The sequence below is a fragment of the Petromyzon marinus genome, unplaced genomic scaffold, assembly GCF_048934315.1.
Source record: "Petromyzon marinus isolate PM22_M1 ecotype Great Lakes invasive population unplaced genomic scaffold, UKy_Petmar_22M1.pri1.0 PM_Scaffold_37, whole genome shotgun sequence".
In the NCBI taxonomy this organism is placed as follows: domain Eukaryota; kingdom Metazoa; phylum Chordata; class Hyperoartia; order Petromyzontiformes; family Petromyzontidae; genus Petromyzon; species Petromyzon marinus.
In genome coordinates, this window is record NW_027423357.1 from 369,964 (window position 1) to 395,938 (window position 25,975).

Genomic DNA, 25,975 nt, shown 5'->3' on the forward strand with positions numbered 1-25,975 from the left:
TGACATCAGCCACGTGGTGATGATGATGACATCAGCCACGTGGTGATGATGATGACATCAGCCACGTGGTGATGATGATGACATCAGCCACGTGGTGATGATGATGATGATATCAGCCACGTGGTGATGATGATGATGACATCAGCCACGTGGTGATGATGACAACATCAGCCACGTGGTGATGATGAGACATCAGCCACGTGGTGATGATGATAATGACATCAGCCACGTGGTGATGATATCAACCACGTGGTGATGATGATGATGATATCAACCACGTGGTGGTGGTGATGATGACATCAGCCACGTGGTGGTGAGCTGCTATCATTGATGGCCACGCCCCCTGTCTGATAGGAGATCTCCACAGCAGCTCAGTGGGGCCTCACCTGGCCACGTGCAAATAGTTTAGTTTGAGACTCTCTATGAATCTGTCTCTCTATGGGTCTATGAATCTGCGTGTGTCTATGGGTATCTATGCATCTCTATGCATCTGTGTCTATGGATCTCTGTGTATATCTATGCATCTCTGGGTCTATGGGTCTCTTAACCAAGCTGGATTGGTTAAAAGTCTCATCGGTGAGCTCCTCCGGCAGGCAAAGCTGCGTTGGTTGGGCCATGTAGCCCGCCACCGCATGAATGAGTGGGTGTGTGGGCGAGTGAGCGGGTGGATGAGCGAGTGGGTGAGTGGTTGTTTGAGTGAGTGGGTGGGCGAGTGGGTGAGTGAGTGGTTGAGTTGTTGGGTGGGTGAGTGGGTGACATTCCCATCAGTGAGCTCCTCTGGCAGACAAGGCTGCGTTGGCTGGGTCATGTAGCCCACATGCCCAGCCACCGCATACCCAAACAGCTTTTGTTCGGCTGGATCGAAGGGGCTAAACGGGCGCGGCACGGGCTAGAGAAGAGATGGAGTGATGTGGTACAGGAGGACGTGGAGCTGAGTGGACTTGCCGATGACCGGTACCAGCGGTGTCAAGATCGGCCTCTGTGGAGGAGGCTCGTGAAGGACGCCGCTACTGGGCAGTTGGAGGCAGTCGCCCTCCAACAACAACGGAGGGCGGAGGAGCGACGCTCACAACAACGAGCGGAGCGCCGGGTGGCTAAAGCACAGCAGATTGGCACAGTAGAGGGCACACGTGGTGCATCAGCCACTCATTTCAGTCATCTCGCTCAGTCGACCCGTGGCACCTGCTGGGTCTGCCCCGTAACCTCCTGCCCGCGGGCGTTCGACACTTCACGTGGCCTCAAGGTGCACCTAGCCTGGCACAAGCGTCGTGGTGACATCACCGCCACTTGGTGGCGAATGGCGGTGGTTGTTGTTGTTGTACATCAGAGCGAGAATCTGAACACAGAAAAACTCTTTATTAACCACAATGCATGTCTCTCTACAGGAATATACAATACCACTCTCTCTCACTCTTAGAACACCGCTCATTGTCGATTTAAAACTCACTTCAGGTTTAAAATAATTTCTGTACAACTGCTTCTCGTCGTCGTTTTTGTGTTGTTAAGTTTGTTGTTGTTTGTTGTTGTGTTTGTTGTTGTTGTGTTAGTTTGTTGTTGTGTTTGTTGTTAAGTTTGTTGTTGTGTTTGTTGTTAAGTTTGTTGTTGTTGTGTTAGTTTGTTGTTGTGTTAGTTTGTTGTTTTTGTTGTTAAGTTTGTTGTTGTTGTGTTTGTTAAGTTTGTTGTTGTTGTGTTAGTTTGTTGTTGTGTTAGTTGTTAAGTTTTTGTTGTTGTTAGTTGTTTTTGTTGTGTTAGTTGTTTTTGTTGTTGTGTTTGTTGTTAAGTTTGTTGTTGTGTTTGTTTGTTGTTGTTAAGTTTGTTGTTGTTAAGTTGTTGTCCTTCCCGCACACCTCCGATTAGCGCGGTTGGCTACGTATGGTGCGAAAGAAGTTCACACTACACACAATTACATATAGTACACACACTACACAAATTAACACACTCTGCACGTTACACACACATTTACACATTACACACACTCTGCACATTACACATACATTTACACACTACACATTAACACACACTACACACACACATTAACACACACTACACATACATTACATACATTTACACACATATTACACATTACACTCTGCACATTACACACTACAATTTACACACTCTGCACATTTCTACACACATACTAGACACACTCATTATACATTACACACACATTTACATTTTACACTCATTACACACATTTACACACTCTGCACATTACACACATTTACACACACTACAATTTACACACACTACAGATTACACACACTACAGTACACATTACACACTACACATCACACACACTACATATTACACAAACTACACTACAGTACACATTACACACTACACATCACACACTACACTACACACACTACAGTACACATTACACTGCACATTACACACACTACACTACACATTACACACTACACACCCTCTGACACCATCTCTCTCTCGGATGAGTGGAAAGTCTCAGGGCTCAGCGCTACCCCTGGAGAGAGAACAGTGACAGAGACAAAGCTCCCCCAGGTAGCCTCTGGCAGGGCTGTAGGGGCAAGTGCTGTTAGCTAGCGAGTAGCAGCGTCTATGTACTACACACACCACACACAGACAAAGCTCCCCCAGGTAGCCTCTGGCAGGGCTGTAGGGGCAAGTGCTGCTAGTAGCGAGTAGCAGCACCTATGATGCACACACAGAGACAAAGCTTCCCCCAGGTAGCCTCTGGCAGGGCTGTAGGGGCAAGTGCTGCTGGTAGCGAGCAGCACCAGCTGCGCCTGTGAAGGCTACCGGCACTGTGGCACACAGAGGGGGTGGGTGGCCAACACCACGCACGGCCACCTTTGTCTCTCTCCAGTGAGGAGTGTGTATGTGTGTGTATGTGTGTGTGTATGTGAGTGTATGTGTGAGTGTATATGTATGTGTGCGTGTGTAATGGAACATCTTCGCCAGTTAGAAACATTTAGGCTGGCCTGCCTACGATCCATCCTGGGTTTAACCAGACTGGATTGTGTGAGGAGCTCACAAATCCTTGAAAGATCTGGGCAGGGTCCCATCGGTGAGCTCCTCCGGCAGGCAAGGCTGCGATGGCTGGGTCATGTAGCCCGCATGCCCAGCCACCGCATGCCGAAACAGCTTTTGTTTGGCCGGATTGAGGGGGCTAAGCGGGCGCGGCACGGGCTAGAGAAGAGATGGAGTGATGTGGTACAGGAGGACGTGGAGCTGAGTGGACTTGCCGATGACTGGTACCAGCGGTGTCAAGATCGGCCTCTGTGGAGGAGGCTCGTGAAGGACGCTACTGGGCAGTTGGAGGCAGTCGCCCTCCAACAACAACGGAGGGCGGAGGAGCGACGCTCACAACAACGAGCGGAGCACCGGGTGGCTAAAGCACAGCAGGTTGGCACAGTAGGGGGCACAGGTGGTGCATCAGCCAGTCATCTCAGTCAGTCGACCTGTGGCACCTGGGTCTGCCCCGTGACCTCCTGCCAGCGGGCGTTCGACACTTCATGTGGCCTCAGGGTGCACATAGCCTGGCACAAGCGTCGTGGTGATGTTACCGCCACTTAGTGGCGAATGGCGGTTGTTGTTGTTATGTTATGTGTGTGTATGTATGTGTATGAGTGTCTGTGTATGAATGTGTATGTATGAGTGTGTGTATGTATGTGTATGAGTGTGTGTATGTATGTGTATGAATGTGTGTATGAGTGTATGAATGTGTGTGTATGAGTGTGTGTAGGTATGTGTATGAGTGTGTGTATGTATGTGTATGAATGTGTGTGTATGAGTGTATGAATGTGTGTGTATGAGTGTATGAATGTGTGTGTATGAGTGTGTGTATGTATGTGTATGAGTGTGTGTATGTATGTGTATGAGTGTGTGTATGAATGTGTGTGTATGTGTGTGTGTATGAATGTGTGTGTATGTATGTATGAGTGTATATGTGTGTGTGTATGAATGTGTGTGTATGAGTGTGTATGTATGTGTGTGTGTATGAATGTGTGTGTATGTATGAGTGTATATGTGTGTGTGTATGAATGTGTGTGTATGAGTGTGTGTGTGTATGTGTGTGTGTATGCGAGTCTAAGATAATAAAGTGATGAGCGCGTCCAGGAATTTCCCTCGATCCTCAGTTTTCAGCTCCACAACTGCAGGGAGAAAAAGAGCGTGGTGAGTCTGTGTGGTGGTGAGTCTGTGTGGTGGTGAGTCTGTGTGGTGAGTCTGTGTGGTGAGTCTGTGTGGTGGTGAGTCTGTGTGGTGGTGAGTCTGTGTGGTGAGTCTGTGTGGTGGTGAGTCTGTGTGGTGGTGAGTCTGTGTGGTGAGTCTGTGTGGTGGTGAGTCTGTGTGGTGGTGAGTCTGTGTGGTGGTGAGTCTGTGTGGTGGTGAGTCTGTGTGGTGGTGAGTCTGTGTGGTGGTGAGTCTGTGTGGTGGTGAGTCTGTGTGGTGGTGAGTCTGTGTGGTGGTGAGTCTGTGTGGTGGTGAGTCTGTGTGGTGGTGAGTCTGTGTGGTGGTGAGTCTGTGTGGTGGTGAGTCTGTGTGGTGGTGAGTCTGTGTGGTGGTGAGTCTGTGTGGTGAGTCTGTGTGGTGGTGAGTCTGTGTGGTGGTGAGTCTGTGTGGTGAGTCTGTGTGGTGGTGAGTCTGTGTGGTGGTGAGTCTGTGTGGTGGTGAGTCTGTGTGGTGAGTCTGTGTGGTGGTGAGTCTGTGTGGTGGTGAGTCTGTGTGGTGGTGAGTCTGTGTGGTGGTGAGTCTGTGTGGTGGTGAGTCTGTGTGGTGGTGAGTCTGTGTGGTGAGTCTGTGTGGTGGTGAGTCTGTGTGGTGAGTCTGTGTGGTGAGTCTGTGTGGTGAGTCTGTGTGGTGAGTCTGTGTGGTGGTGAGTCTGTGTGGTGGTGAGTGTGTGTGGTGGTGAGTCTGTGTGGTGGTGAGTCTGTGTGGTGGTGAGTCTGTGTGGTGAGTCTGTGTGGTGGTGAGTCTGTGTGGTGGTGAGTCTGTGTGGTGAGTCTGTGTGGTGAGTCTGTGTGGTGGTGAGTCTGTGTGGTGAGTCTGTGTGGTGGTGAGTCTGTGTGGTGGTGAGTCTGTGTGGTGAGTCTGTGTGGTGGTGAGTCTGTGTGGTGAGTCTGTGTGGTGAGTCTGTGTGGTGAGTCTGTGTGGTGGTGAGTCTGTGTGGTGGTGAGTCTGTGTGGTGGTGAGTCTGCGTGGTGGTGAGTCTGCGTGGTGGTGAGTCTGTGTGGTGGTGAGTCTGTGTGGTGGTGAGTCTGTGTGGTGGTGAGTCTGTGTGGTGGTGAGTCTGTGTGGTGGTGAGTCTGTGTGGTGGTGAGTCTGTGTGGTGGTGAGTCTGTGTGGTGGTGAGTGTGTGTGGTGGTGAGTCTGTGTGGTGGTGAGTCTGTGTGGTGGTGAGTCTGTGTGGTGGTGAGTGTGTGTGGTGGTGAGTCTGTGTGGTGGTGAGTCTGTGTGGTGGTGAGTGTGTGTGGTGGTGAGTCTGTGTGGTGGTGAGTCTGTGTGGTGGTGAGTCTGTGTGGTGAGTCTGTGTGGTGGTGAGTGTGTGTGGTGGTGAGTCTGTGTGGTGGTGAGTCTGTGTGGTGGTGAGTCTGTGTGGTGAGTCTGTGTGGTGAGTCTGTGTGGTGAGTCTGTGTGGTGGTGAGTCTGTGTGGTGGTGAGTCTGTGTGGTGGTGAGTCTGTGTGGTGAGTCTGTGTGGTGAGTCTGTGTGGTGAGTCTGTGTGGTGGTGAGTCTGTGTGGTGAGTCTGTGAGGTGGTGAGTCTGTGTGGTGGTGAGTCTGTGTGGTGGTGAGTCTGTGTGGTGGTGAGTCTGTGTGGTGGTGAGTCTGTGTGGTTAGTCTGTGTGGTGGTGAGTCTGTGTGGTGGTGAGTCTGTGTGGTGAGTCTGTGTGGTGAGTCTGTGTGGTGAGTCTGTGTGGTGGTGAGTCTGTGTGGTGGTGAGTCTGTGTGGTGAGTCTGTGTGGTGAGTCTGTGTGGTGAGTCTGTGTGGTGGTGAGTCTGTGTGGTGAGTCTGTGTGGTGGTGAGTCTGTGTGGTGAGTCTGTGTGGTGGTGAGTCTGTGTGGTGGTGAGTCTGTGTGGTTAGTCTGTGTGGTGGTGAGTCTGTGTGGTGGTGAGTCTGTGTGGTGGTGAGTCTGTGTGGTGAGTCTGTGTGGTGGTGAGTCTGTGTGGTGGTGAGTCTGTGTGGTGAGTCTGTGTGGTGGTGAGTTTGTGTGGTGGTGAGTCTGTGTGGTGGTGAGTCTGCGTGGTGAGTCTGCGTGGTGGTGAGTCTGCGTGGTGGTGAGTCTGTGTGGTGGTGAGTCTGTGTGGTGGTGAGTCTGTGTGGTGGTGAGTCTGTGTGGTGGTGAGTCTGTGTGGTGGTGAGTCTGTGTGGTTAGTCTGTGTGGTGGTGAGTCTGTGTGGTGGTGAGTCTGTGTGGTGGTGAGTCTGTGTGGTGAGTCTGTGTGGTGGTGAGTCTGTGTGGTGAGTCTGTGTGGTGGTGAGTTTGTGTGGTGGTGAGTCTGTGTGGTGGTGAGTCTGCGTGGTGAGTCTGCGTGGTGGTGAGTCTGCGTGGTGGTGAGTCTGCGTGGTGGTGAGTCTGTGTGGTGGTGAGTCTGTGTGGTGGTGAGTCTGTGTGGTGGTGAGTCTGTGTGGTGGTGAGTCTGTGTGGTGGTGAGTCTGTGTGGTGGTGAGTCTGTGTGGTGGTGAGTCTGTGTGGTGAGTGAGTCTGTGTGGTGGTGAGTCTGTGTGGTGGTGAGTCTGTGTGGTGGTGAGTCTGTGTGGTGAGTCTGTGTGGTGGTGAGTCTGTGTGGTGGTGAGTCTGTGTGGTGGTGAGTCTGTGTGGTGGTGAGTCTGCGTGGTGGTGAGTGTGTGTGGTGGTGAGTCTGTGTGGTGGTGAGTCTGCGTGGTGGTGAGTCTGTGTGGTGGTGAGTCTGTGTGGTGGTGAGTCTGTGTGGTGGTGAGTCTGTGTGGTGAGTCTGTGTGGTGAGTCTGTGTGGTGGTGAGTCTGTGTGGTGGTGAGTCTGTGTGGTGGTGAGTCTGTGTGGTGGTGAGTCTGTGTGGTGAGTCTGTGTGGTGGTGAGTCTGTGTGGTGGTGAGTCTGTGTGGTGGTGAGTCTGTGTGGTGGTGAGTCTGTGTGGTTAGTCTGTGTGGTGGTGAGTCTGTGTGGTGGTGAGTCTGTGTGGTGGTGAGTCTGTGTGGTGGTGAGTCTGTGTGGTGAGTCTGTGTGGTGGTGAGTTTGTGTGGTGGTGAGTCTGTGTGGTGGTGAGTCTGCGTGGTGAGTCTGCGTGGTGGTGAGTCTGCGTGGTGGTGAGTCTGCGTGGTGGTGAGTCTGTGTGGTGGTGAGTCTGTGTGGTGGTGAGTCTGTGTGGTGGTGAGTCTGTGTGGTGGTGAGTCTGTGTGGTGAGTCTGTGTGGTGAGTCTGTGTGGTGGTGAGTCTGTGTGGTGGTGAGTCTGTGTGGTGGTGAGTCTGCGTGGTGGTGAGTCTGCGTGGTGGTGAGTCTGTGTGGTGGTGAGTCTGTGTGGTGGTGAGTCTGTGTGGTGGTGAGTCTGTGTGGTGAGTCTGTGTGGTGGTGAGTCTGTGTGGTGGTGAGTCTGTGTGGTGGTGAGTCTGTGTGGTGGTGAGTCTGTGTGGTGGTGAGTCTGTGTGGTGGTGAGTCTGTGTGGTGGTGAGTCTGTGTGGTGGTGAGTCTGTGTGGTGGTGAGTCTGTGTGGTGAGTGAGTCTGTGTGGTGGTGAGTCTGTGTGGTGGTGAGTCTGTGTGGTGAGTCTGTGTGGTGAGTCTGTGTGGTGGTGAGTCTGTGTGGTGGTGAGTCTGTGTGGTGGTGAGTCTGTGTGGTGGTGAGTGTGCGTGGTGGTGAGTCTGCGTGGTGGTGAGTCTGCGTGGTGGTGAGTCTGCGTGGTGGTGAGTCTGTGTGGTGGTGAGTCTGTGTGGTGGTGAGTCTGTGTGGTGGTGAGTCTGTGTGGTGGTGAGTCTGTGTGGTGAGTCTGTGTGGTGGTGAGTCTGTGTGGTGGTGAGTCTGTGTGGTGGTGAGTCTGTGTGGTGGTGAGTCTGTGTGGTGGTGAGTCTGTGTGGTGAGTCTGTGTGGTGGTGAGTCTGTGTTGTGGTGAGTCTGTGTGGTGGTGAGTCTGTGTGGTGGTGAGTCTGTGTGGTGGTGAGTCTGTGTGGTGGTGAGTCTGCGTGGTGGTGAGTCTGTGTGGTGGTGAGTCTGTGTGGTGGTGAGTCTGTGTGGTGAGTGAGTCTGTGTGGTGGTGAGTCTGTGTGGTGGTGAGTCTGTGTGGTGAGTCTGTGTGGTGGTGAGTCTGTGTGGTGAGTCTGTGTGGTGGTGAGTCTGTGTGGTGGTGAGTCTGTGTGGTGGTGAGTCTGCGTGGTGGTGAGTCTGCGTGGTGGTGAGTCTGTGTGGTGGTGAGTCTGTGTGGTGGTGAGTCTGTGTGGTGGTGAGTCTGTGTGGTGAGTCTGTGTGGTGGTGAGTCTGTGTGGTGGTGAGTCTGTGTTGTGGTGAGTCTGTGTGGTGGTGAGTCTGTGTGGTGGTGAGTCTGTGTGGTGGTGAGTCTGTGTGGTGGTGAGTCTGCGTGGTGGTGAGTCTGTGTGGTGGTGAGTCTGCGTGGTGGTGAGTCTGCGTGGTGGTGAGTCTGCGTGGTGGTGAGTCTGTGTGGTGGTGTGCGTGGTGGTGAGTCTGTGTGGTGGTGAGTCTGTGTGGTGAGTCTGTGTGGTGAGTCTGTGTGGTGGTGAGTCTGTGTGGTGGTGAGTCTGTGTGGTGGTGAGTCTGTGTGGTGGTGTGCGTGGTGGTGAGTCTGTGTGGTGGTGAGTCTGTGTGGTGAGTCTGTGTGGTGAGTCTGTGTGGTGGTGAGTCTGTGTGGTGGTGAGTCTGCGTGGTGGTGAGTCTGCGTGGTGGTGAGTCTGCGTGGTGGTGAGTCTGTGTGGTGGTGAGTCTGTGTGGTGGTGAGTCTGGGTGGTGGTGAGTCTGTGTGGTGGTGAGTCTGCGTGGTGGTGAGTCTGTGTGGTGGTGAGTCTGTGTGGTGGTGAGTCTGTGTGGTGAGTCTGTGTGGTGGTGAGTCTGTGTGGTGGTGAGTCTGTGTGGTGGTGAGTCTGTGTGGTGGTGTGTGTGGTGGTGAGTCTGTGTGGTGGTGAGTCTGTGTGGTGAGTCTGTGTGGTGAGTCTGTGTGGTGGTGAGTCTGTGTGGTGGTGAGTCTGCGTGGTGGTGAGTCTGCGTGGTGGTGAGTCTGCGTGGTGGTGAGTCTGCGTGGTGGTGAGTGTGCGTGGTGGTGAGTCTGTGTGGTGGTGAGTGTGTGTGGTGGTGAGTGTGTGGTGGTGAGTCTGTGTGGTGGTGAGTCTGTGTGGTGGTGAGTCTGTGTGGTGGTGAGTCTGTGTGGTGGTGAGTGTGCGTGGTGGTGAGTCTGCGTGGTGGTGAGTGTGTGTGGTGGTGAGTCTGTGTGGTGGTGAGTCTGTGTGGTGGTGAGTCTGTGTGGTGGTGAGTCTGTGTGGTGGTGAGTCTGTGTGGTGGTGAGTGTGTGTGGTGGTGAGTCTGTGTGGTGGTGAGTGTGCGTGGTGGTGAGTCTGTGTGGTGGTGAGTCTGCGTGGTGGTGAGTCTGTGTGGTGGTGAGTCTGTGTGGTGGTGAGTCTGTGTGGTGAGTCTGTGTGGTGAGTCTGTGTGGTGGTGAGTCTGTGTGGTGGTGAGTCTGCGTGGTGGTGAGTGTGCGTGGTGGTGAGTCTGTGTGGTGGTGAGTCTGTGTGGTGGTGAGTCGGTGTGGTGGTGAGTCTGTGTGGTGGTGAGTCTGTGTGGTGAGTCTGTGTGGTGAGTCTGTGTGGTGGTGAGTCTGTGTGGTGGTGAGTCTGTGTGGTGGTGAGTCTGTGTGGTGAGTCTGTGTGGTGAGTCTGTGTGGTGGTGAGTCTGTGTGGTGGTGAGTCTGTGTGGTGGTGAGTCTGTGTGGTGAGTCTGTGTGGTGGTGAGTCTGTGTGGTGGTGAGTCTGTGTGGTGGTGAGTCTGTGTGGTGGTGAGTCTGTGTGGTGGTGAGTCTGTGTGGTTAGTCTGTGTGGTGGTGAGTCTGTGTGGTGGTGAGTCTGTGTGGTGGTGAGTCTGTGTGGTGAGTCTGTGTGGTGGTGAGTCTGTGTGGTGAGTCTGTGTGGTGGTGAGTTTGTGTGGTGGTGAGTCTGTGTGGTGGTGAGTCTGCGTGGTGAGTCTGCGTGGTGGTGAGTCTGCGTGGTGGTGAGTCTGCGTGGTGGTGAGTCTGTGTGGTGGTGAGTCTGTGTGGTGGTGAGTCTGTGTGGTGGTGAGTCTGTGTGGTGGTGAGTCTGTGTGGTGGTGAGTCTGTGTGGTGGTGAGTCTGTGTGGTGGTGAGTCTGTGTGGTGAGTGAGTCTGTGTGGTGGTGAGTCTGTGTGGTGGTGAGTCTGTGTGGTGGTGAGTCTGTGTGGTGAGTCTGTGTGGTGGTGAGTCTGTGTGGTGGTGAGTCTGTGTGGTGGTGAGTCTGTGTGGTGGTGAGTCTGCGTGGTGGTGAGTGTGTGTGGTGGTGAGTCTGTGTGGTGGTGAGTCTGCGTGGTGGTGAGTCTGTGTGGTGGTGAGTCTGTGTGGTGGTGAGTCTGTGTGGTGGTGAGTCTGTGTGGTGAGTCTGTGTGGTGAGTCTGTGTGGTGGTGAGTCTGTGTGGTGGTGAGTCTGTGTGGTGGTGAGTCTGTGTGGTGGTGAGTCTGTGTGGTGAGTCTGTGTGGTGGTGAGTCTGTGTGGTGGTGAGTCTGTGTGGTGGTGAGTCTGTGTGGTTAGTCTGTGTGGTGGTGAGTCTGTGTGGTGGTGAGTCTGTGTGGTGGTGAGTCTGTGTGGTGGTGAGTCTGTGTGGTGAGTCTGTGTGGTGGTGAGTTTGTGTGGTGGTGAGTCTGTGTGGTGGTGAGTCTGCGTGGTGAGTCTGCGTGGTGGTGAGTCTGCGTGGTGGTGAGTCTGCGTGGTGGTGAGTCTGTGTGGTGGTGAGTCTGTGTGGTGGTGAGTCTGTGTGGTGGTGAGTCTGTGTGGTGGTGAGTCTGTGTGGTGAGTCTGTGTGGTGAGTCTGTGTGGTGGTGAGTCTGTGTGGTGGTGAGTCTGTGTGGTGGTGAGTCTGCGTGGTGGTGAGTCTGCGTGGTGGTGAGTCTGTGTGGTGGTGAGTCTGTGTGGTGGTGAGTCTGTGTGGTGGTGAGTCTGTGTGGTGAGTCTGTGTGGTGGTGAGTCTGTGTGGTGGTGAGTCTGTGTGGTGGTGAGTCTGTGTGGTGGTGAGTCTGTGTGGTGGTGAGTCTGTGTGGTGGTGAGTCTGTGTGGTGGTGAGTCTGTGTGGTGGTGAGTCTGTGTGGTGGTGAGTCTGTGTGGTGAGTGAGTCTGTGTGGTGGTGAGTCTGTGTGGTGGTGAGTCTGTGTGGTGAGTCTGTGTGGTGAGTCTGTGTGGTGGTGAGTCTGTGTGGTGGTGAGTCTGTGTGGTGGTGAGTCTGTGTGGTGGTGAGTGTGCGTGGTGGTGAGTCTGCGTGGTGGTGAGTCTGCGTGGTGGTGAGTCTGCGTGGTGGTGAGTCTGTGTGGTGGTGAGTCTGTGTGGTGGTGAGTCTGTGTGGTGGTGAGTCTGTGTGGTGAGTCTGTGTGGTGGTGAGTCTGTGTGGTGGTGAGTCTGTGTGGTGGTGAGTCTGTGTGGTGGTGAGTCTGTGTGGTGGTGAGTCTGTGTGGTGAGTCTGTGTGGTGGTGAGTCTGTGTTGTGGTGAGTCTGTGTGGTGGTGAGTCTGTGTGGTGGTGAGTCTGTGTGGTGGTGAGTCTGTGTGGTGGTGAGTCTGCGTGGTGGTGAGTCTGTGTGGTGGTGAGTCTGTGTGGTGGTGAGTCTGTGTGGTGAGTGAGTCTGTGTGGTGGTGAGTCTGTGTGGTGGTGAGTCTGTGTGGTGAGTCTGTGTGGTGGTGAGTCTGTGTGGTGAGTCTGTGTGGTGGTGAGTCTGTGTGGTGGTGAGTCTGTGTGGTGGTGAGTCTGCGTGGTGGTGAGTCTGCGTGGTGGTGAGTCTGTGTGGTGGTGAGTCTGTGTGGTGGTGAGTCTGTGTGGTGGTGAGTCTGTGTGGTGAGTCTGTGTGGTGGTGAGTCTGTGTGGTGGTGAGTCTGTGTTGTGGTGAGTCTGTGTGGTGGTGAGTCTGTGTGGTGGTGAGTCTGTGTGGTGGTGAGTCTGTGTGGTGGTGAGTCTGCGTGGTGGTGAGTCTGTGTGGTGGTGAGTCTGCGTGGTGGTGAGTCTGCGTGGTGGTGAGTCTGCGTGGTGGTGAGTCTGTGTGGTGGTGTGCGTGGTGGTGAGTCTGTGTGGTGGTGAGTCTGTGTGGTGAGTCTGTGTGGTGAGTCTGTGTGGTGGTGAGTCTGTGTGGTGGTGAGTCTGTGTGGTGGTGAGTCTGTGTGGTGGTGTGCGTGGTGGTGAGTCTGTGTGGTGGTGAGTCTGTGTGGTGAGTCTGTGTGGTGAGTCTGTGTGGTGGTGAGTCTGTGTGGTGGTGAGTCTGCGTGGTGGTGAGTCTGCGTGGTGGTGAGTCTGCGTGGTGGTGAGTCTGTGTGGTGGTGAGTCTGTGTGGTGGTGAGTCTGGGTGGTGGTGAGTCTGTGTGGTGGTGAGTCTGCGTGGTGGTGAGTCTGTGTGGTGGTGAGTCTGTGTGGTGGTGAGTCTGTGTGGTGAGTCTGTGTGGTGGTGAGTCTGTGTGGTGGTGAGTCTGTGTGGTGGTGAGTCTGTGTGGTGGTGTGTGTGGTGGTGAGTCTGTGTGGTGGTGAGTCTGTGTGGTGAGTCTGTGTGGTGAGTCTGTGTGGTGGTGAGTCTGTGTGGTGGTGAGTCTGCGTGGTGGTGAGTCTGCGTGGTGGTGAGTCTGCGTGGTGGTGAGTCTGCGTGGTGGTGAGTGTGCGTGGTGGTGAGTCTGTGTGGTGGTGAGTGTGTGTGGTGGTGAGTGTGTGGTGGTGAGTCTGTGTGGTGGTGAGTCTGTGTGGTGGTGAGTCTGTGTGGTGGTGAGTCTGTGTGGTGGTGAGTGTGCGTGGTGGTGAGTCTGCGTGGTGGTGAGTGTGTGTGGTGGTGAGTCTGTGTGGTGGTGAGTCTGTGTGGTGGTGAGTCTGTGTGGTGGTGAGTCTGTGTGGTGGTGAGTCTGTGTGGTGGTGAGTGTGTGTGGTGGTGAGTCTGTGTGGTGGTGAGTGTGCGTGGTGGTGAGTCTGTGTGGTGGTGAGTCTGCGTGGTGGTGAGTCTGTGTGGTGGTGAGTCTGTGTGGTGGTGAGTCTGTGTGGTGAGTCTGTGTGGTGAGTCTGTGTGGTGGTGAGTCTGTGTGGTGGTGAGTCTGCGTGGTGGTGAGTGTGCGTGGTGGTGAGTCTGTGTGGTGGTGAGTCTGTGTGGTGGTGAGTCGGTGTGGTGGTGAGTCTGTGTGGTGGTGAGTCTGTGTGGTGAGTCTGTGTGGTGAGTCTGTGTGGTGGTGAGTCTGTGTGGTGGTGAGTCTGTGTGGTGGTGAGTCTGTGTGGTGGTGAGTCTGTGTGGTGGTGAGTCTGTGTGGTGAGTCTGTGTGGTGAGTCTGTGTGGTGGTGAGTCTGTGTGGTGGTGAGTCTGTGTGGTGGTGAGTCTGTGTGGTGAGTCTGTGTGGTGGTGAGTCTGTGTGGTGGTGAGTCTGTGTGGTGGTGAGTCTGTGTTGTGGTGAGTCTGTGTGGTGGTGAGTCTGTGTGGTGGTGAGTCTGTGTGGTGGTGAGTCTGTGTGGTGGTGAGTGTGTGTGGTGGTGAGTCTGTGTGGTGGTGAGTGTGCGTGGTGGTGAGTCTGTGTGGTGGTGAGTCTGCGTGGTGGTGAGTCTGTGTGGTGGTGAGTCTGTGTGGTGGTGAGTCTGTGTGGTGAGTCTGTGTGGTGAGTCTGTGTGGTGGTGAGTCTGTGTGGTGGTGAGTCTGCGTGGTGGTGAGTGTGCGTGGTGGTGAGTCTGTGTGGTGGTGAGTCTGTGTGGTGGTGAGTCGGTGTGGTGGTGAGTCTGTGTGGTGGTGAGTCTGTGTGGTGGTGAGTCTGTGTGGTGAGTCTGTGTGGTGAGTCTGTGTGGTGGTGAGTCTGTGTGGTGGTGAGTCTGTGTGGTGGTGAGTCTGTGTGGTGAGTCTGTGTGGTGGTGAGTCTGTGTGGTGGTGAGTCTGTGTGGTGGTGAGTCTGTGTGGTGAGTCTGTGTGGTGGTGAGTCTGTGTGGTGGTGAGTCTGTGTTGTGGTGAGTCTGTGTGGTGGTGAGTCTGTGTGGTGGTGAGTCTGTGTGGTGGTGAGTCTGTGTGGTTAGTCTGTGTGGTGGTGAGTCTGTGTGGTGGTGAGTCTGTGTGGTGGTGAGTCTGTGTGGTGGTGAGTCTGTGTGGTGGTGAGTCTGTGTGGTGGTGAGTCTGAGGTGGTGAGTCTGTGTGGTGAGTGAGTCTGTGTGGTGGTGAGTCTGTGTGGTGGTGAGTCTGTGTGGTGGTGAGTCTGTGTGGTGAGTCTGTGTGGTGAGTGTGCGTGGTGGTGAGTCTGCGTGGTGGTGAGTCTGCGTGGTGGTGAGTCTGTGTGGTGGTGAGTGTGTGTGGTGGTGAGTCTGTGTGGTGGTGAGTCTGCGTGGTGGTGAGTCTGCGTGGTGGTGAGTCTGTGTGGTGGTGAGTCTGTGTGGTGAGTGAGTCTGTGTGGTGGTGAGTCTGTGTGGTGGTGAGTCTGTGTGGTGGTGAGTCTGTGTGGTGGTGAGTCTGTGTGGTGGTGAGTCTGTGTGGTGGTGAGTCTGTGTGGTGAGTGAGTCTGTGTGGTGGTGAGTCTGTGTGGTGGTGAGTCTGTGTGGTGAGTCTGTGTGGTGGTGAGTCTGTGTGGTGGTGAGTCTGTGTGGTGAGTCTGTGTGGTGGTGAGTCTGTGTGGTGGTGAGTCTGCGTGGTGGTGAGTCTGCGTGGTGGTGAGTCTGTGTGGTGGTGTGTCTGCGTGGTGAGTCTGTGTGGTGGTGAGTCTGTGTGGTGGTGAGTGTGTGTGGTGGTGAGTGTGTGTGGTGGTGAGTCTGTGTGGTGGTGTGTCTGCGTGGTGAGTCTGTGTGGTGGTGAGTCTGTGTGGTGGTGAGTCTGCGTGGTGGTGAGTCTGCGTGGTGGTGAGTCTGTGTGGTGGTGAGTCTGTGTGGTGAGTCTGTGTGGTGAGTCTGTGTGGTGGTGAGTCTGTGTGGTGGTGAGTCTGTGTGGTGGTGAGTCTGTGTGGTGAGTCTGTGTGGTGGTGAGTCTGTGTGGTGGTGAGTCTGTGTTGTGGTGAGTCTGTGTGGTGGTGAGTCTGTGTGGTGGTGAGTCTGTGTGGTGGTGAGTCTGTGTGGTTAGTCTGTGTGGTGGTGAGTCTGTGTGGTGGTGAGTCTGTGTGGTGGTGAGTCTGTGTGGTGGTGAGTCTGTGTGGTGGTGAGTCTGTGTGGTGGTGAGTCTGAGGTGGTGAGTCTGTGTGGTGAGTGAGTCTGTGTGGTGGTGAGTCTGTGTGGTGGTGAGTCTGTGTGGTGGTGAGTCTGTGTGGTGAGTCTGTGTGGTGAGTGTGCGTGGTGGTGAGTCTGCGTGGTGGTGAGTCTGCGTGGTGGTGAGTCTGTGTGGTGGTGAGTGTGTGTGGTGGTGAGTCTGTGTGGTGGTGAGTCTGCGTGGTGGTGAGTCTGCGTGGTGGTGAGTCTGTGTGGTGGTGAGTCTGTGTGGTGAGTGAGTCTGTGTGGTGGTGAGTCTGTGTGGTGGTGAGTCTGTGTGGTGGTGAGTCTGTGTGGTGGTGAGTCTGTGTGGTGGTGAGTCTGTGTGGTGGTGAGTCTGTGTGGTGAGTGAGTCTGTGTGGTGGTGAGTCTGTGTGGTGGTGAGTCTGTGTGGTGAGTCTGTGTGGTGGTGAGTCTGTGTGGTGGTGAGTCTGTGTGGTGAGTCTGTGTGGTGGTGAGTCTGTGTGGTGGTGAGTCTGCGTGGTGGTGAGTCTGCGTGGTGGTGAGTCTGTGTGGTGGTGTGTCTGCGTGGTGAGTCTGTGTGGTGGTGAGTCTGTGTGGTGGTGAGTGTGTGTGGTGGTGAGTGTGTGTGGTGGTGAGTCTGTGTGGTGGTGTGTCTGCGTGGTGAGTCTGTGTGGTGGTGAGTCTGTGTGGTGGTGAGTCTGCGTGGTGGTGAGTCTGCGTGGTGGTGAGTCTGTGTGGTGGTGAGTCTGTGTGGTGGTGAGTCTGCGTGGTGGTGAGTCTGCGTGGTGGTGAGTCTGTGTGGTGGTGAGTCTGTGTGGTGGTGAGTCTGTGTGGTGGTGAGTCTGTGTGGTGGTGAGTCTGTGTGGTGGTGAGTCTGTGTGGTGGTGAGTCTGCGTGGTGGTGAGTCTGCGTGGTGGTGAGTCTGCGTGGTGGTGAGTCTGTGTGGTGGTGAGTCTGTGTGGTGGTGAGTCTGTGTGGTGAGTCTGTGTGGTGGTGAGTCTGTGTGGTGGTGAGTCTGTGTTGTGGTGAGTCTGTGTGGTGGTGAGTCTGTGTGGTGGTGAGTCTGTGTGGTGGTGAGTCTGTGTGGTGGTGAGTCTGCGTGGTGGTGAGTCTGTGTGGTGGTGAGTCTGCGTGGTGGTGAGTCTGCGTGGTGGTGAGTCTGTGTGGTGGTGAGTCTGTGTGGTGGTGTGCGTGGTGGTGAGTCTGTGTGGTGGTGAGTCTGTGTGGTGAGTCTGTGTGGTGAGTCTGTGTGGTGGTGAGTCTGTGTGGTGGTGAGTCTGTGTGGTGGTGAGTCTGTGTGGTGGTGAGTCTGCGTGGTGGTGAGTCTGTGTGGTGGTGAGTCTGCGTGGTGGTGAGTCTGCGTGGTGGTGAGTCTGTGTGGTGGTGAGTCTGTGTGGTGGTGTGCGTGGTGGTGAGTCTGTGTGGTGGTGAGTCTGTGTGGTGAGTCTGTGTGGTGAGTCTGTGTGGTGGTGAGTCTGTGTGGTGGTGAGTCTGTGTGGTGGTGAGTCTGTGTGGTGGTGTGCGTGGTGGTGAGTCTGTGTGGTGGTGAGTCTGTGTGGTGGTGAGTCTGTGTGGTGAGTCTGTGTGGTGAGTCTGTGTGGTGGTGAGTCTGTGTGGTGGTGAGTCTGCGTGGTGGTGAGTCTGCGTGGTGGTGAGTCTGCGTGGTGGTGAGTCTGTGTGGTGGTGAGTCTGTGTGGTGGTGAGTCTGGGTGGTGGTGAGTCTGTGTGGTGGTGAGTCTGCGTGGTGGTGAGTCTGTGTGGTGGTGAGTCTGTGTGGTGGTGAGTCTGTGTGGTGAGTCTGTGTGGTGGTGAGTCTGTGTGGTGGTGAGTCTGTGTGGTGGTGAGTCTGTGTGGTGAGTCTGTGTGGTGAGTCTGTGTGGTGGTGAGTCTGTGTGGTGGTGAGTCTGCGTGGTGGTGAGTCTGCGTGGTGGTGAGTCTGCGTGGTGGTGAGTCTGCGTGGTGGTGAGTCTGTGTGGTGGTGAGTGTGCGTGGTGGTGAGTCTGTGTGGTGGTGAGTCTGTGTGGTGGTGAGTCTGTGTGGTGGTGAGTGTGCGTGGTGGTGAGTCTGTGTGGTGGTGAGTGTGTGTGGTGGTGAGTGTGTGGTGGTGAGTCTGTGTGGTGGTGAGTCTGTGTGGTGGTGAGTCTGTGTGGTGGTGAGTCTGTGTGGTGGTGAGTGTGCGTGGTGGTGAGTCTGCGTGGTGGTGAGTGTGTGTGGTGGTGAGTCTGTGTGGTGGTGAGTCTGTGTGGTGGTGAGTCTGTGTGGTGGTGAGTCTGTGTGGTGGTGAGTCTGTGTGGTGGTGAGTGTGTGTGGTGGTGAGTCTGTGTGGTGGTGAGTGTGCGTGGTGGTGAGTCTGTGTGGTGGTGAGTCTGCGTGGTGGTGAGTCTGTGTGGTGGTGAGTCTGTGTGGTGGTGAGTCTGTGTGGTGAGTCTGTGTGGTGAGTCTGTGTGGTGGTGAGTCTGTGTGGTGGTGAGTCTGCGTGGTGGTGAGTGTGCGTGGTGGTGAGTCTGTGTGGTGGTGAGTCTGTGTGGTGGTGAGTCGGTGTGGTGGTGAGTCTGTGTGGTGGTGAGTCTGTGTGGTGAGTCTGTGTGGTGAGTCTGTGTGGTGGTGAGTCTGTGTGGTGGTGAGTCTGTGTGGTGGTGAGTCTGTGTGGTGAGTCTGTGTGGTGAGTCTGTGTGGTGGTGAGTCTGTGTGGTGGTGAGTCTGTGTGGTGGTGAGTCTGTGTGGTGGTGAGTCTGTGTGGTGAGTCTGTGTGGTGGTGAGTCTGTGTTGTGGTGAGTCTGTGTGGTGGTGAGTCTGTGTGGTGGTGAGTCTGTGTGGTGGTGAGTCTGTGTGGTGGTGAGTGTGTGTGGTGGTGAGTCTGTGTGGTGGTGAGTCTGTGTGGTGGTGAGTCTGCGTGGTGGTGAGTCTGTGTGGTGGTGAGTCTGTGTGGTGGTGAGTCTGTGTGGTGAGTCTGTGTGGTGAGTCTGTGTGGTGGTGAGTCTGTGTGGTGGTGAGTCTGCGTGGTGGTGAGTGTGCGTGGTGGTGAGTCTGTGTGGTGGTGAGTCTGTGTGGTGGTGAGTCGGTGTGGTGGTGAGTCTGTGTGGTGGTGAGTCTGTGTGGTGAGTCTGTGTGGTGAGTCTGTGTGGTGGTGAGTCTGTGTGGTGGTGAGTCTGTGTGGTGGTGAGTCTGTGTGGTGAGTCTGTGTGGTGAGTCTGTGTGGTGGTGAGTCTGTGTGGTGGTGAGTCTGTGTGGTGGTGAGTCTGTGTGGTGAGTCTGTGTGGTGGTGAGTCTGTGTGGTGGTGAGTCTGTGTTGTGGTGAGTCTGTGTGGTGGTGAGTCTGTGTGGTGGTGAGTCTGTGTGGTGGTGAGTCTGTGTGGTTAGTCTGTGTGGTGGTGAGTCTGTGTGGTGGTGAGTCTGTGTGGTGGTGAGTCTGTGTGGTGGTGAGTCTGTGTGGTGGTGAGTCTGTGTGGTGGTGAGTCTGTGTGGTGGTGAGTCTGTGGTGGTGAGTCTGTGTGGTGAGTGAGTCTGTGTGGTGGTGAGTCTGTGTGGTGGTGAGTCTGTGTGGTGGTGAGTCTGTGTGGTGAGTCTGTGTGGTGAGTCTGTGTGGTGGTGAGTCTGTGTGGTGGTGAGTCTGTGTGGTGGTGAGTGTGCGTGGTGGTGAGTCTGCGTGGTGGTGAGTCTGCGTGGTGGTGAGTCTGTGTGGTGGTGAGTGTGTGTGGTGGTGAGTCTGTGTGGTGGTGAGTCTGTGTGGTGGTGAGTCTGCGTGGTGGTGAGTCTGCGTGGTGGTGAGTCTGTGTGGTGGTGAGTCTGTGTGGTGAGTGAGTCTGTGTGGTGGTGAGTCTGTGTGGTGGTGAGTCTGTGTGGTGGTGAGTCTGTGTGGTGGTGAGTCTGTGTGGTGGTGAGTCTGTGTGGTGGTGAGTCTGTGTGGTGAGTGAGTCTGTGTGGTGGTGAGTCTGTGTGGTGGTGAGTCTGTGTGGTGAGTCTGTGTGGTGGTGAGTCTGTGTGGTGGTGAGTCTGTGTGGTGAGTCTGTGTGGTGGTGAGTCTGTGTGGTGGTGAGTCTGCGTGGTGGTGAGTCTGCGTGGTGGTGAGTCTGTGTGGTGGTGTGTCTGCGTGGTGAGTCTGTGTGGTGGTGAGTCTGTGTGGTGGTGAGTGTGTGTGGTGGTGAGTCTGTGTGGTGGTGTGTCTGCGTGGTGAGTCTGTGTGGTGGTGAGTCTGTGTGGTGGTGAGTCTGCGTGGTGGTGAGTCTGCGTGGTGGTGAGTCTGTGTGGTGGTGAGTCTGTGTGGTGGTGAGTCTGCGTGGTGGTGAGTCTGCGTGGTGGTGAGTCTGTGTGGTGGTGAGTCTGTGTGGTGGTGAGTCTGTGTGGTGGTGAGTCTGTGTGGTGGTGAGTCTGTGTGGTGGTGAGTCTGCGTGGTGGTGAGTCTGCGTGGTGGTGAGTCTGTGTGGTGGTGAGTCTGTGTGGTGGTGAGTCTGTGTGGTGGTGAGTCTGTGTGGTGGTGAGTCTGCGTGGTGGTGAGTGTGCGTGGTGGTGAGTGTGCGTGGTGGTGAGTCTGTGTGGTGGTGAGTCTGCGTGGTGGTGAGTCTGTGTGGTGGTGAGTCTGTGTGGTGGTGAGTCTGTGTGGTGAGTGAGTCTGTGTGGTGGTGAGTCTGTGTGGTGGTGAGTCTGTGTGGTGGTGAGTCTGTGTGGTGAGTCTGTGTGGTGGTGAGTCTGCGTGGTGGTGAGTGTGTGTGGTGGTGAGTCTGTGTGGTGGTGAGTCTGCGTGGTGGTGAGTCTGTGTGGTGGTGAGTCTGTGTGGTGGTGAGTCTGTGTGGTGGTGAGTCTGCGTGGTGGTGAGTCTGCGTGGTGGTGAGTCTGTGTGGTGGTGAGTCTGTGTGGTGGTGAGTGTGTGTGGTGGTGAGTCTGTGTGGTGGTGAGTCTGCGTGGTGGTGAGTCTGCGTGGTGGTGAGTCTGCGTGGTGGTGAGTCTGTGTGGTGGTGAGTCTGTGTGGTGGTGAGTCTGTGTGGTGGTGAGTCTGCGTGGTGGTGAGTCTGTGTGGTGGTGAGTCTGTGTGGTGGTGAGTCTGTGTGGTGGTGAGTCTGTGTGGTGGTGAGTCTGTGTGGTGGTGAGTCTGTGTGGTGGTGAGTCTGTGTGGTGGTGTGCGTGGTGGTGAGTCTGTGTGGTGGTGAGTCTGTGTGGTGAGTCTGTGTGGTGGTGAGTCTGTGTGGTGGTGAGTCTGCGTGGTGGTGAGTGTGCGTGGTGGTGAGTGTGTGGTGGTGAGTCTGTGTGGTGGTGAGTCTGTGTGGTGGTGAGTCTGTGTGGTGGTGAGTCTGTGTGGTGGTGAGTGTGCGTGGTGGTGAGTCTGCGTGGTGGTGAGTGTGCGTGGTGGTGAGTCTGTGTGGTGGTGAGTCTGTGTGGTGGTGAGTCTGTGTGGTGGTGAGTCTGTGTGGTGGTGAGTCTGTGTGGTGGTGAGTGTGTGTGGTGGTGAGTCTGTGTGGTGGTGAGTGTGCGTGGTGGTGAGTGTGCGTGGTGGTGAGTCTGTGTGGTGGTGAGTCTGCGTGGTGGTGAGTCTGTGTGGTGGTGAGTCTGTGTGGTGGTGAGTCTGTGTGGTGAGTCTGTGTGGTGAGTCTGTGTGGTGGTGAGTCTGTGTGGTGGTGAGTCTGCGTGGTGGTGAGTGTGCGTGGTGGTGAGTCTGTGTGGTGGTGAGTCTGTGTGGTGGTGAGTCTGTGTGGTGGTGAGTCTGTGTGGTGGTGAGTCTGTGTGGTGGTGAGTCTGTGTGGTGGTGAGTCTGTGTGGTGGTGAGTCTGTGTGGTGAGTCTGTGTGGTGAGTCTGTGTGGTGGTGAGTCTGTGTGGTGGTGAGTCTGTGTGGTGAGTCTGTGTGGTGGTGAGTCTGTGTGGTGGTGAGTCTGTGTTGTGGTGAGTCTGTGTGGTGGTGAGTCTGTGTGGTGGTGAGTCTGTGTGGTGGTGAGTCTGTGTGGTTAGTCTGTGTGGTGGTGAGTCTGTGTGGTGAGTCTGTGTGGTGGTGAGTCTGTGTGGTGGTGAGTCTGTGTGGTGGTGAGTCTGTGTGGTTAGTCTGTGTGGTGGTGAGTCTGTGTGGTGGTGAGTCTGTGTGGTGAGTCTGTGTGGTGGTGAGTCTGTGTGGTGGTGAGTCTGTGTGGTGGTGAGTCTGTGTGGTGAGTCTGTGTGGTGAGTCTGCGTGGTGGTGAGTCTGCGTGGTGGTGAGTCTGCGTGGTGGTGAGTCTGTGTGGTGGTGAGTCTGTGTGGTGGTGAGTCTGTGTGGTGGTGAGTCTGTGTGGTGAGTGAGTCTGTGTGGTGGTGAGTCTGTGTGGTGGTGAGTCTGTGTGGTGGTGAGTCTGTGTGGTGGTGAGTCTGTGTGGTGAGTCTGTGTGGTGAGTCTGTGTGGTGGTGAGTCTGTGTGGTGGTGAGTCTGTGTGGTGGTGAGTCTGTGTGGTGAGTGAGTCTGTGTGGTGGTGAGTCTGTGTGGTGGTGAGTCTGTGTGGTGGTGAGTCTGTGTGGTGAGTCTGTGTGGTGGTGAGTCTGTGTGGTGGTGAGTCTGTGTGGTGAGTCTGTGTGGTGGTGAGTCTGTGTGGTGGTGAGTCTGCGTGGTGGTGAGTCTGCGTGGTGGTGAGTCTGTGTGGTGGTGTGTCTGCGTGGTGAGTCTGTGTGGTGGTGAGTCTGCGTGGTGGTGAGTCTGTGTGGTGGTGAGTCTGCGTGGTGGTGAGTCTGCGTGGTGGTGAGTCTGTGTGGTGGTGTGTCTGCGTGGTGAGTCTGTGTGGTGGTGAGTCTGTGTGGTGGTGAGTGTGTGTGGTGGTGAGTCTGTGTGGTGGTGTGTCTGCGTGGTGAGTCTGTGTGGTGGTGAGTCTGTGTGGTGGTGAGTCTGCGTGGTGGTGAGTCTGCGTGGTGGTGAGTCTGTGTGGTGGTGAGTCTGTGTGGTGGTGAGTCTGCGTGGTGGTGAGTCTGCGTGGTGGTGAGTCTGTGTGGTGGTGAGTCTGTGTGGTGGTGAGTCTGTGTGGTGGTGAGTCTGTGTGGTGGTGAGTCTGTGTGGTGGTGAGTCTGCGTGGTGGTGAGTCTGCGTGGTGGTGAGTCTGTGTGGTGGTGAGTCTGTGTGGTGGTGAGTCTGTGTGGTGGTGAGTCTGTGTGGTGGTGAGTCTGCGTGGTGGTGAGTGTGCGTGGTGGTGAGTGTGCGTGGTGGTGAGTCTGTGTGGTGGTGAGTCTGCGTGGTGGTGAGTCTGTGTGGTGGTGAGTCTGTGTGGTGAGTGAGTCTGTGTGGTGGTGAGTCTGTGTGGTGGTGAGTCTGTGTGGTGGTGAGTCTGTGTGGTGAGTCTGTGTGGTGGTGAGTCTGCGTGGTGGTGAGTGTGTGTGGTGGTGAGTCTGTGTGGTGGTGAGTCTGCGTGGTGGTGAGTCTGTGTGGTGGTGAGTCTGTGTGGTGGTGAGTCTGTGTGGTGGTGAGTCTGCGTGGTGGTGAGTCTGTGTGGTGGTGAGTCTGTGTGGTGGTGAGTCTGTGTGGTGGTGAGTGTGTGTGGTGGTGAGTCTGTGTGGTGGTGAGTCTGCGTGGTGGTGAGTCTGCGTGGTGGTGAGTCTGCGTGGTGGTGAGTCTGTGTGGTGGTGAGTCTGTGTGGTGGTGAGTCTGTGTGGTGGTGAGTCTGCGTGGTGGTGAGTCTGTGTGGTGGTGAGTCTGTGTGGTGGTGAGTCTGTGTGGTGGTGAGTCTGTGTGGTGGTGAGTCTGTGTGGTGGTGAGTCTGTGTGGTGGTGTGCGTGGTGGTGAGTCTGTGTGGTGGTGAGTCTGTGTGGTGAGTCTGTGTGGTGGTGAGTCTGTGTGGTGGTGAGTCTGCGTGGTGGTGAGTGTGCGTGGTGGTGAGTGTGTGGTGGTGAGTCTGTGTGGTGGTGAGTCTGTGTGGTGGTGAGTCTGTGTGGTGGTGAGTCTGTGTGGTGGTGAGTGTGCGTGGTGGTGAGTCTGCGTGGTGGTGAGTGTGCGTGGTGGTGAGTCTGCGTGGTGGTGAGTCTGTGTGGTGGTGAGTCTGTGTGGTGGTGAGTCTGTGTGGTGGTGAGTCTGTGTGGTGGTGAGTGTGTGTGGTGGTGAGTCTGTGTGGTGGTGAGTGTGCGTGGTGGTGAGTGTGCGTGGTGGTGAGTCTGTGTGGTGGTGAGTCTGCGTGGTGGTGAGTCTGTGTGGTGGTGAGTCTGTGTGGTGGTGAGTCTGTGTGGTGAGTCTGTGTGGTGGTGAGTCTGTGTGGTGGTGAGTCTGCGTGGTGGTGAGTGTGCGTGGTGGTGAGTCTGTGTGGTGGTGAGTCTGTGTGGTGGTGAGTCTGTGTGGTGGTGAGTCTGTGTGGTGGTGAGTCTGTGTGGTGGCGAGTCTGTGTGGTGGTGAGTCTGTGTGGTGGTGAGTCTGTGTGGTGAGTCTGTGTGGTGAGTCTGTGTGGTGGTGAGTCTGTGTGGTGGTGAGTCTGTGTGGTGAGTCTGTGTGGTGGTGAGTCTGTGTGGTGGTGAGTCTGTGTTGTGGTGAGTCTGTGTGGTGGTGAGTCTGTGTGGTGGTGAGTCTGTGTGGTGGTGAGTCTGTGTGGTTAGTCTGTGTGGTGGTGAGTCTGTGTGGTGGTGAGTCTGTGTGGTGAGTCTGTGTGGTGGTGAGTCTGTGTGGTGGTGAGTCTGTGTGGTGGTGAGTCTGTGTGGTTAGTCTGTGTGGTGGTGAGTCTGTGTGGTGGTGAGTCTGTGTGGTGAGTCTGTGTGGTGGTGAGTCTGTGTGGTGGTGAGTCTGTGTGGTGGTGAGTCTGTGTGGTGAGTCTGTGTGGTGAGTCTGCGTGGTGGTGAGTCTGCGTGGTGGTGAGTCTGCGTGGTGGTGAGTCTGTGTGGTGGTGAGTCTGTGTGGTGGTGAGTCTGTGTGGTGGTGAGTCTGTGTGGTGAGTGAGTCTGTGTGGTGGTGAGTCTGTGTGGTGGTGAGTCTGTGTGGTGGTGAGTCTGTGTGGTGAGTCTGTGTGGTGAGTCTGTGTGGTGGTGAGTCTGTGTGGTGGTGAGTCTGTGTGGTGGTGAGTCTGTGTGGTGAGTGAGTCTGTGTGGTGGTGAGTCTGTGTGGTGGTGAGTCTGTGTGGTGGTGAGTCTGTGTGGTGAGTCTGTGTGGTGGTGAGTCTGTGTGGTGGTGAGTCTGTGTGGTGAGTCTGTGTGGTGGTGAGTCTGTGTGGTGGTGAGTCTGCGTGGTGGTGAGTCTGCGTGGTGGTGAGTCTGTGTGGTGGTGTGTCTGCGTGGTGATTCTGTGTGGTGGTGAGTCTGCGTGGTGGTGAGTCTGTGTGGTGGTGAGTCTGCGTGGTGGTGAGTCTGCGTGGTGGTGAGTCTGTGTGGTGGTGAGTCTGTGTGGTGGTGAGTCTGCGTGGTGGTGAGTCTGCGTGGTGGTGAGTCTGTGTGGTGGTGAGTCTGTGTGGTGGTGAGTCTGTGTGGTGGTGAGTCTGTGTGGTGGTGAGTCTGCGTGGTGGTGAGTCTGCGTGGTGGTGAGTCTGTGTGGTGGTGAGTCTGTGTGGTGGTGAGTCTGTGTGGTGGTGAGTCTGTGTGGTTAGTCTGTGTGGTGGTGAGTCTGTGTGGTGGTGAGTCTGTGTGGTGAGTCTGTGTGGTGGTGAGTCTGTGTGGTGGTGAGTCTGTGTGGTGGTGAGTCTGTGTGGTGAGTCTGTGTGGTGAGTCTGCGTGGTGGTGAGTCTGCGTGGTGGTGAGTCTGCGTGGTGGTGAGTCTGTGTGGTGGTGAGTCTGTGTGGTGGTGAGTCTGTGTGGTGGTGAGTCTGTGTGGTGGTGAGTCTGTGTGGTGAGTGAGTCTGTGTGGTGGTGAGTCTGTGTGGTGGTGAGTCTGTGTGGTGGTGAGTCTGTGTGGTGGTGAGTCTGTGTGGTGAGTCTGTGTGGTGGTGTGCGTGGTGGTGAGTCTGTGTGGTGGTGAGTCTGTGTGGTGAGTCTGTGTGGTGGTGAGTCTGTGTGGTGGTGAGTCTGCGTGGTGGTGAGTGTGCGTGGTGGTGAGTGTGTGGTGGTGAGTCTGTGTGGTGGTGAGTCTGTGTGGTGGTGAGTCTGTGTGGTGGTGAGTCTGTGTGGTGGTGAGTGTGCGTGGTGGTGAGTCTGCGTGGTGGTGAGTGTGCGTGGTGGTGAGTCTGCGTGGTGGTGAGTCTGTGTGGTGGTGAGTCTGTGTGGTGGTGAGTCTGTGTGGTGGTGAGTCTGTGTGGTGGTGAGTGTGTGTGGTGGTGAGTCTGTGTGGTGGTGAGTGTGCGTGGTGGTGAGTGTGCGTGGTGGTGAGTCTGTGTGGTGGTGAGTCTGCGTGGTGGTGAGTCTGTGTGGTGGTGAGTCTGTGTGGTGGTGAGTCTGTGTGGTGAGTCTGTGTGGTGGTGAGTCTGTGTGGTGGTGAGTCTGCGTGGTGGTGAGTGTGCGTGGTGGTGAGTCTGTGTGGTGGTGAGTCTGTGTGGTGGTGAGTCTGTGTGGTGGTGAGTCTGTGTGGTGGTGAGTCTGTGTGGTGGCGAGTCTGTGTGGTGGTGAGTCTGTGTGGTGGTGAGTCTGTGTGGTGAGTCTGTGTGGTGAGTCTGTGTGGTGGTGAGTCTGTGTGGTGGTGAGTCTGTGTGGTGAGTCTGTGTGGTGGTGAGTCTGTGTGGTGGTGAGTCTGTGTTGTGGTGAGTCTGTGTGGTGGTGAGTCTGTGTGGTGGTGAGTCTGTGTGGTGGTGAGTCTGTGTGGTTAGTCTGTGTGGTGGTGAGTCTGTGTGGTGGTGA

At 55.6% G+C, this 25,975-nt stretch overlaps 2 protein-coding genes across 2 annotated transcripts in view; one reads left to right on the plus strand and one right to left on the minus strand.

Moving 5' to 3' along the window:
• LOC116958111 (uncharacterized) overlaps positions 1–25,975 on the plus strand; it is a 348,130-nt gene that overhangs the window by 112,453 nt on the left and 209,702 nt on the right. The window lies entirely within an intron of this gene.
• CDC45 (cell division cycle 45) overlaps positions 1,338–25,975 on the minus strand; it is a 112,380-nt gene continuing 87,742 nt past the window's right edge. The window contains exon 18 of the mRNA XM_032980600.2: positions 1,338–4,136. Coding sequence (XP_032836491.1) covers positions 4,072–4,136 — 65 coding nt within the window. The 3' untranslated portion in view covers positions 1,338–4,071. The remainder of the gene's footprint in view (positions 4,137–25,975) is intronic.